The 10,074-nt window shown below is 42.0% G+C and overlaps 1 protein-coding gene across 1 annotated transcript; it reads right to left on the bottom strand.

Moving 5' to 3' along the window:
* Nucleotides 1-33: 33 nt before the first annotated feature.
* Nucleotides 34-3,051, bottom strand: LOC148422168 (F-box/LRR-repeat protein 14-like). Its single transcript, XM_088416779.1, has one exon. It carries the CDS (start codon nucleotides 2,633-2,635, stop codon nucleotides 1,424-1,426), a length of 1,212 nt encoding a protein of 403 aa, XP_088272905.1. The 5' UTR covers nucleotides 2,636-3,051; the 3' UTR covers nucleotides 34-1,423.
* Between the last annotated feature and the right edge of the window lie 7,023 nt (nucleotides 3,052-10,074).

Below are 10,074 nucleotides of genomic sequence, written 5' to 3'. Positions count from 1 at the left end.
CGTTATGTTCAAAAACTGCACATGTACAGTATGCAAGTGAAACATTTCTGATCTTTATTCATAAATATCACTACAGTAGGAATATAAAAGATCTTAAATTACTCTTCTTTTTTTTTAACAAATACTCTTGAGACTCAATGAAACGCCTCACGACAAAACTTCACTGGTGGACAGTTTTTTTTTTTGCTTCTCTGCATAAAGTCATTGTAGCAATCAGTCACAAGGCTGTAGTACTGTGGCACAGTGAATTTTCTTTTCTGTGGTGTCTTGGAATGCTGCCACTTTCTTTTACACAATGTAAAAACAACTTCAATTTGAAGTACAAATCAATTCTATAGAAAAAATATTGCTTGTCAAAAAAAAAAACATCAGACAAAAAAGGGAGTAAAAATTCCAGCAGCTTTGACAGCCTTAAGAATGAAACCTACCTATATTTATTATTAACATCATTTTATTAAAATAAGCAGAATTTGTGCTGGAGTTGCAAAAATATGCAGTTATCATCTAAGTACTAAACTATAGGCACTGATGTGTGTAGGGGGAAGGTAGCTAAACAACTGTACACATGATTAAGTTGCTCCAGTCTATCCCAATTGACTTTGGACAAGAAGAGGGACACACTTGGACTGGTTGCCAGCCAATCACAGGGCAGGTATGCTGTACCCAAACGACCTGACATTCACATCAGTCTTCAATTAACCTGATGTGCACGATTTTGAAATGTGGGAAGAAAACCCACGCAAGAACAATGTAAACTCCACATAGGAAGACCGGAGCTGAGATTTGAACCCTGAACAATTGATTGCAAGGCAGATGCGCAAACAACTAACTCACCATGCTGGGGGCAAAAATATACATTTTTATAGTGCTAATAGTCATTAGGGTCAGGTGAATCAGGGCACACCCTGGACTGGTTGCCAGCCAATTGCAGGGCACGCATAGTTGTGGTCAAAAGAATGGAAACACTGAAATAAAATACAGCACCACACTAAAAGTCATTTCAGATCATAAAGCATCATCCACGTCATTAAGCTGACTGAGAAAATAGCAAGATGTGCAAAGCTCTTGTCTTCGGCAAAAAAGGGCCCAAGTTGAAGAACGTAAATTATAAAACATTGTTTTGACTGTCATTAGTACCAATTAGTTCCATGAATGTCTTCATGACAAATATTAATCTATAATTGAGAACATTTTGAAATAACAGAAAAATTCTGAATCGGAGGGTGTTTCCAAAATGTTGACTAGTACTGTACAATGTAGACAAAGAACCAAATCCACACCTATGAACAACTTAAATGTTACAAAGAAGCCATGTTGTTTTTGGAATGTGGGAGTGAGCCAGAGTATGGAGCAAAAAAACAAGTATGCAAATCCGATGGACCCCAGATTGGAACTCAGCACTTTCGAAGTGCGTGAAGGTCTTTCACCTGACGCGCTCACTGTCCGTCATCTGCCACAAGCCCAGGTTGAGCACCTTGAGACAAGGCAGCTGCGTGATCCTCTCCAGGCCCCGCTTGGTGATTTTGGTGCATCCGTACAGGTCGATGCCCGTCAGCTGCGTCAGGTGGTCTGCGATGAGCTCCAGACCCTTGTCGGTGATACGCACGCACTGCCCGATGTTGAGCGTCTTGAGCTCGTGCATCTGCCTCACCATGCGGTTAATGCCGTCGTCGCTCACGTGGCACGAGCACAGCGACAGCGACTTGAGCCGGTAGAGTCCCTGCGCCATGTACGCCAGGCTCTGGTCGCCGACCTTGTCGCAGAAGGACACGTCCAAGCCGGTCAGGCGCAGCGAGCCCATGGCCAGGTGCATGATGCCCGTGTCGCTGATGTTGTCGCACGAGCGCAGGTTGAGCATGCCCAGCCGGCTCATGTGCGACACGTGGATCATGCCGGCGTCGGAGATGCCGCCGCAGAAGCTCAGGTTGAGCACTTTCAGCCCGCCCAGGCCCTTGGCCACGTGCTTGAGGGACAGGTCGGTGAGCTTCTGGCAGTCCTGCAAGGTGAGCTTCTCCAAGGCCAGGCAGCCCTCGGCCGCGCTGCGCGTCATGCCCGACAGGTGCCCGATGCCCACATCCGACACGTGGCGGCAGCTACGCAGGTTGAGGCTCTTGAGCCGGTGCAGGCCCCAGGCCACCAGGAGAAGCCCCGTGTTGGTGATGTTGCTGCAGCCGCCCAGCTCCAACACCTCGAGGTTCTTCAGGTATCGGGCGATGCGGCCCAGGCTGGAGTCGCTGATCTGCTTACACAGGCTCAGGTTGAGAACCCGCATCGACGGGATGACCTGCACGAAGGCGTGGCCCAACCCGTTGTCCGTCAGGCTGAAACAACCGCACAGGTTCAGGCTCTCGATGTGGGGCATGCCCTGTATCACGTAGCTCAGGCTGCGTCTCAAACTGAGGATCTGCACCTTTTTGATGCCCCTGGTCTGCAGACTGGGGAAGAGGGAAGGGTTGGCCCGTCGGAGATGTAGCTTGGCTTCCACTCCCCGCCACACCGACTTGTGATAGGACGCGTCCCTCCACGCTGCACACACTTGGGCCACCCGGCCTTTGTCCTTCACGTCTAGGTAGCTGAAGATGATGGCCAAGATCTCGGGGAAAAGGCACGAAACGTGGGTCTCCATTTCAAACATGAGGGAGGTTGCGGGGGGGCCAATGCGGCCGTTGCTAGAGGGCCCACGAAAAACTTCAGCAATGGCGCGTGGAGTTCGATATAAACCAGTCCATCTCACACACCTCGCGTACCCGTTCGAATACAAAAAGGCAGCAAATGAGTCCTGAAGTTGGGGCTTACATTTACCGATACGGCCAGCAAAGCTAATGCCACTAAGCTAGTTAGCATACGGCTGCTAAGCGGTCCTACAGCCTTCCTCGAACGACGTATCCTTTAGTCCAGCTCATCGCACCCCCGAAAAAGCTTTTGGCTAGCGGCAATGCATTAAAGATCCATTTCTGGTAATCCTGGTTGTCCTCGTTGTGGTAACTCGCGAGGCATTTCCAGTCGCCGGCCCGGAGCTCTCGATTAAAGTCTCTTAGCTTCAAGGCAGGCTAGCCGCCCAACCAGCGACACCGAGTGGACGAAGGGGAAGCTACACCTTCGCGGTTGGAGAGCTGTCACAAGTGGAGGAAGTGCACACGTACCTATATGGTAACTTTTTACTTAAAAAAAAATATGTTAGCACATTTTTATAGCGTATTGCTCCTTTAGAATGCGTGTTATACGACGCGGCATGACAGCAAGATTGGCCGAAAGTAGTAGTACTATGCAGTAATAGTAGAAGTATTTAATGCTAGTAGTCGTCAACGGTAGTTGTACTAGTGTAAGTAGTAATAGTAGTAGCACCAGTACTTTCTATTATTTAGTACTACTACTACTTATTGTAGTAGTAATAGTAGTATTTAATGCTAGTAGTCGTCAACGGTAGTTGTACTAGTGTAAGTAGTAATAGTAGTAGCACTAGTACTTTCTATTATTTAGTACTACTACTACTTATTGTAGTAGTAATAGTAGTATAGTTTTAGTAGTACTATTAGGTGTAGTATTAGTAGTACTACTAGGTGTTGTAACAGCAGTATAATTAATTCCACATGTAGCACTAGTAGATGTAGTAGTACTACTAGAACATGTCATCGTGCCCACTTGGGCCCTCTCCAGGTATTTCTGGTTCTCTCTCACAAACTATAAACTGGCTGCCTTATCACTAATAGTGGTGGCGTACTACTACTGCTAGTACATGTCATCTTGCCCACTTGGGCCCTCTCCAGGTATATCTGGTTCTCTCTCACAAACTATAACCTGGCCGCCTTATCACTAATAGTGGTGGCGTACTACTACTGCTAGTAGTAGTAGTACTAGTTGTGGTAGAAGTAGTACTGTTATTAGTAATTGTTGTAGTTGTAGTACTGGTAGTAGTTGTTGCGGTAGTAGTAGTAGCAGTCCTGGTTGTCATTCTAGTCGTATTAGCCATAGTAAATGTAATATTAGTGGTATTAATACTAATATTAGTATTGGTAGTGTTACTTGTTGTCGTATAAATATTATATTTATTAATATAATTAGCAGCAGTAGTAGTAGTCTTGTTCAGCTTTGGCGGCTTGCGGCAGCAAGCTAGCTTTGTTTCCATTGTAACCTAAAGGTCAATAAAAGGAACTCATCAATATGAATGATGTAGTGTTTTAATTAAGACTAAATTTAGCCCTTGAGCATAAATTTGAAATTAAACGTTTAGGACTGCATGGATTTTAACTTTGTTCAAGCAGGGAAGGACAACATCTGCACCTTTAACCTAATGGTTCAAGAGGAGCATGGATAACTGTGTGATTAGAAAATCGCGGGACGCGACGTGGACTACAATGGGATTCAAACATGAAAGTGGATGACATATTTCAAGAAAGAGAGACAGCACTGATGATACAGAAGAAAAAAAAAGACTGCAGCAAATATAAATGAAGCTAATGATACCGTGGTTTGCCTAAGAGGAGGAGAGATATTGCAAAAATGATCACCGAATAGCAATTTTCAGTAAGTTCAGCAAATCAATTCCATGTGCTGAATTTGAATGTACAACTAAAATCTGCTGTACAGTCACTCAGTTACATACTAGCAACACCCTGTTTCTGTCGTAGTTAATAATATTGCATGATCTGAAACTTTGTCACTGCTCAAAATTGTCATCCCAACTCCATTGACAGCAACTAAGTCACAAAAAATATTTTCAACACCAAAAAGGATCAAGACATTTTCAAGAAACTCGTGCCCACTCTGGTGCCCCACTCAACTTTTAATGCGAGAGACACCACCGAGTATTAGCACCCCTAAAACTACTAACTGTACGGATAAAAACGAAACAAAACAAAAAAAAAACAACAAAAAAAAAATATGAATGAATGAATAGAATGAATATGTACATTATCTTGTCCTAGTCGTTTGACTTCTGGTTCCAGTCATTCTTGCATTTGTCCACTAGAGGGAAGCAGAAATCTGACGAACCGAAGATATCTTTTTTTTTTTTTCAGCCTTAGGGCAAAAGTAGAAACCCCTTTCAAGTCGCCCTCGCGCTACCGAAGCGCTAAATGGGCACTAAATAAAATCCAGTAGGTATAGTTGTACCAGAAACGTCAGCAATTGTTGTACGATAAAGGTGGTAGTGATTTTTTTTCAGACAACAAAGTGTTTTTCAACAAGAAGAAGAATGGTGGAAAAATAGTTGAAAATGAGTGATGGTGTTTCCCCTGTGGCTTGACTACTTGTGTCTGCTAACGACCCTCCTCTGCTACCAAGCTCAGACAGATGGCCAATTAACTCCAATTAGGCCACTCTCAGTGCATCTTCGTTAACCGCTCACCACAGACAACAAGAAGCATTTGTAACCCTTTGGCCATTTAGCTTTACTGCACTAAAATCAGTGGTGGCCTAAACACAATTGAAAGCCGTGACCTAAATTTGGTATTCATCTATGAAATTGTAAACCTCAATTTGAAAAGTTGAATTGGAACCCCAAGATTGGCCTTAAAACCATCACTTGAAATCTTAATCCCTTTGTAAAATTTACTTTTGTTTGAGACTATGCGTCGAAACCCTAGCCATTGTTTTAACCCTTAATCAATGCTTGAAATAATAATATGAAACCATAATCTCAGCTCTAAACCCTAAAATTGTTGTAAAATACTAATTTGAAATAATTTGGCTCTTAAACCCTTAACTGGTAACCAATGAGGGCAAACAACCTGGAACTGGCAGAACGTTACTAATGCAAGAATGAAGCAGAAAAAAATGCACATACAAAACACACGTTTAAAAAAATGTAGAAAAAAATGGATGCAAATATACAACAAAAGTGCAAAAAACACCTAGATTAAAGGGTCACTGTGTAAGATTTAGACCATTTATCATTACAGACAGCAGGAGGTGCTGCAACTGCTGCATTTACCATTGTCCGTAGCCATAACAAACATGGAAGTCTCTGGAGAAGTGCCACCCCCCATGTAATGTAATTTAATGATAACTAGACCTATGAATATTTTTAAAACATACAGCTGGTCGTTGAGAACACATTTATTTGCAAGATTTTGAAATTTCTAATCATTTAATTCATTCCTTTTTAATGAAAAGCGGTCTAAATCTTACACAGTGCCCCTTTAAAACAGCTGCAAACAAAAAACGCAAACACATTAGAAGAAAAATGCGGCAAGAAAACTGCTGCAAAAAGATGCAATCACAAATGCACATGATGCAAACTTAAAACAAACTACATAAATAATCAAATATTTTGACATTAGTTGTTCTCATCTCTGTTTTTTTGCATACACCTTCTGTTTAACGTTTGAACCCATGTTATTTTTGTAATTGCATTTTTTTCTCTGCATTATTTACAGTAATTTGTTTGCATTTTTGTTAGCAGTTGTTTTGTTTGTTTCCCTCATTCCTACATATGCAGTTTTGACTGGCAAGAGGACGGTATCCCAAAGTGGAAAAAAATGATATCTACACTTGCATATTGTATTTGTATTATGCGTAAAGCTTTAAAATATAATACATATATATGGTTTCTATGGATTGTGTCTGTTGTAGGGGTGTTCTGAAACATAACCCCTGCAACAAATGAGAAAATTAATTTCTAACTTGTATTGGCCCGCCATGTATTGAAATGAATAGCCCTCAATACAAACCAGTGGCATAATCTCTTCCAATCTCTTGATCCGCCATAGGGCACGATGGAGCAAAATGACTGACCTGGGATCAGAGCTGAGAGGGTGTCACGCAACGTTAATGTAAGCCAGCCTGTGTGTGTACGTGTGTGTGTGCGTGTGTTGTGATGCCATGAGACTGAGGTGAAAACACAAGTTGACACTGAGTCACTAAAGAGTGGAGCAAGTGCGAGTAGGGGGTGACATTTGGATGTGAATGTGTGCGTGCTGCATGTGATGCTGTGACACCGAGGTGAAAACACTAGTTGACACCAACTCGCAAGAGAGTGGAGCAAGTACGAGTGATGAGTAAAAAGTGGGGTGAGTTTTCTGTATGTGTGTGAGAGTTGATGGAGACAAAGATGACACAGCTTCAATTTTAGAGCACAGACTTTGAGTGCTTTTTAACAATGCAAGCTAGCTAAAAAACAACAAGCAACTCCCCTTTTCCCCCAAAGGGGAAACCCCCAAAATGGGCAATTAGCAGCACACCTGCCACCTTTGTGTTTTGATAGAATGAGTTTTTTGTTTTGTTTTGTTTTTTTTCGCTTTGAGGGCACGAGGGGATTACAACCCCTGCCCTCATTGGTCGATGTCATGGCAGGAGCGAATCACGTGTTTTGCAGGAGTGCTTTGAGCTGATTGCGTGATTGTCTCGTCTGTCCTGTCCAAGCTGTTGACTGTACTTCCAGCAGCAGTCTTCCCCTCACACTCAAGTGAGAATGCGCAGTGGGAGGGACACGGTGAGGACAAAGCAAAGCATTGGGAGGATGTTACAAGTTGTAATAAATTTAAATTTCTTGTGTAAACTCTGCTTCCCTGGGCTCCACTCTTGGTCGACGTTTGAGGGCCGTTACACTGAGGGCAACTCCGGCCCGCCGCGTTCCCGGATTACGGCCAAGGGATGGAAACGGGAAGGGATAACAGTACAGTTACTGCAAAAGGTTAATTAATTTAAGTAATTATGTGTACTGCAGTATTTTTTTTCTCAAATACTTAAAAATATAAATATTTTTCACATTTTAAAAATTCCGGCACCCACATACACATGCATGAACATTCCCGAGGGGGGCGGAGGGGGCTCATATTTTACAAATTTCACTTTTCATGTTTTTTTGTCCCCACTAACCGTGAAAAATGAGGGAACACAACAAGTTGACAGGAAGTGGCAAAATGGCCGCCTACTGAGATAGATAAAGAGATGTTGTTTTTTTTTTGTGCTTAGCTCATATTCCACAAACGTAGTATTAATCAAACTAGCGGGGGTTGCATAAAACATATTTGTAAAGAGATTCCCTTTTAAGATGTGGGTGAAGTACCATATGTTTTGTTCTCTTCCTCTTCTCTCCTGCACTCCCCTGAACCACCCTCCTCACGCTCTCTCCAGCTGTACATTATGTAGATGTCAATAATTCAACACAAGATTGAGGAGAAGCGCACGCTTAACAACAGGTTACAATCCGCTCTGTAAAAGGCATAAAATCTGCATTTGTGAATAAAAGATGACTGTGAGGCGTTCAAAGCAGCCGGGAGCTGTCAAGGCTGCCATTTGTTTTGTGACAGTATCACAGCAAAAAGTGACACTTCAAACGCAGGCCTTTGTCTTTATCTTGGCAGGTTTTCAATCTTTGCTCTATTCTGGCGCATACAGGCTGAGGACGGCACGCCATCATTTGCTACCCATTGTTTTGTAGATGCTCTTTTATCTGGCGGAAAGCCTTCTGTTGTCTTCTCTAACTTTCTAGTTTTATTTAACATGGTTGTCACATGTTGTGAGCAACGCAAGGTCAAAGTTGACACGCTGACGCAGTCAAAGCACAAATGTCCAGCTCTGCGAAGAACACCCGAACGCGCTCTGTACTGCTCCTTCTGACATCATTCGTATGGAAAGCCGTTTGAGCATTTGTTTCATATCCTTCATATCCAGCTTAAGGATCACCTATTAGTTGTCGTGGTTCTCGCTGGTAGAACTATTTAGGGCACTTGAAGGAAGGCACAATGATAGAAAAATGATAGTGTCTTACAAGTACAATTTTTTTCTAGGGCAAATTGAAGCTGGATATAAGGTCCTATATAGTACTAGTGCTCTCTTCTTCTGCTTTTATTTATTTTTATTTTTTTTTACAAATACTTGTAGGACAACTTTGATATACCAGTAGGACCGTTACATGTTGTTAGTGAAAACTGAAAACGTTGCACTACTTTTCAAAAATTGATTAATTAAATGTGTGTGGCTCGATGAAAGAGTGGTTAGCACGTCCGCCTCACAGTTCAGTCTTGAGTTCAATTTCAGCTCGCTGTGGCCTTTCTGTGTGGAGTTAGCTTGTTCTCCCCGAGCCTGCTTGGGTTTTCTCCGGGCACTCCAGCTTCCATGGCATTTGTATTAGAAATACTAAATTGTCCTTAGGTGTGATTGGGTGCATGAATGGTTGTTCGTTCCTGTGTGCCCTGCAATTGGCTGGTGATCTATTCAGGCTCCCCCCCACCTACTGCTCAAGGACCGTTGGAATAGGTAGCAAGCCTGCGACCTTAGTGAGGATAAGCGGCTCTAGAAAATGGATGGATGGAGTCTTACCTCTTGTTCTCTCTGTATACTTACTCACGTTATATTCAGGCACTAAGTTATCATAATTATTATCTTATACAGTAACATAATGTATCAGAAATAAAACAAAAGTACACGCTCGTTCTAACATTTCCAAATTTTGCACAGAATTGGGCAATATAAGTTGCTTTACACATTATTTGTGCTGTTTTTAATTCAACTGAGTCATAAAATTTGAGCGTGTTTAATTTAATGGTTAATGAATTTGTTGGTTCAATATATTTTGAATGGTTGATAAATCGTATAGCTTTTTTCTTTTTTTTTTTTGCATCCTAAAGTCAGACACGTTTTCAATATGTATCATCATCTTCACAGTAGTGACGCACTAGATGAGAGGATTCTTTTTAATGTCACTACTAGGATTGTATCCTAGTATTTTTTTCATCAGTAGGGCCACATTTAGTCCACTAGTTAAAATTGAAATTTTCCATACGTTAAGTGCTACTAGTGTTAGTAGCAAAGAACTACATGTTAAATGGTCAAATTTTATATCATATCTGGTTTACAATACAACTGCCATTTTGGCCTACTAGTATGAACTTAAAATGGTAAAAATTACTACTTATGACTACATGAAGTTCTACTTGTTAATATCTAGCACTTGTAAAGTCATTCTATTAGCACAAGGATGTCAACTACTGCACTTTAGCATACTAGAGGAAGGATCTTATATCCCGCATATTGTCAGACTTAAGGCCCAAAGTGGCACTAGTATTCGAAAAAAGTCATTGTTTAGACACAGTTATTCTTCCAGTGCTCTGAATGGTCCTTCTGGTGGAC

Source organism: Hippichthys cyanospilos, chromosome 6, assembly GCF_059441005.1.
Source record: "Hippichthys cyanospilos isolate Australia breed blue-spotted pipefish chromosome 6, RoL_Hcya_1.0, whole genome shotgun sequence".
Lineage (NCBI taxonomy): Eukaryota > Metazoa > Chordata > Actinopteri > Syngnathiformes > Syngnathidae > Hippichthys > Hippichthys cyanospilos.
The sequence above is the reverse complement of the archived record's forward strand: the minus strand, read 5'-3'. Positions and strand labels throughout refer to the sequence as shown.

Excerpts from the sequence above, each read along its gene's own strand:
- LOC148422168 (XM_088416779.1), bottom strand. The coding sequence starts at position 2,635 with ATGTTTGAAATGGAGACCCACGTTTCGTGCCTTTTCCCCGAGATCTTG.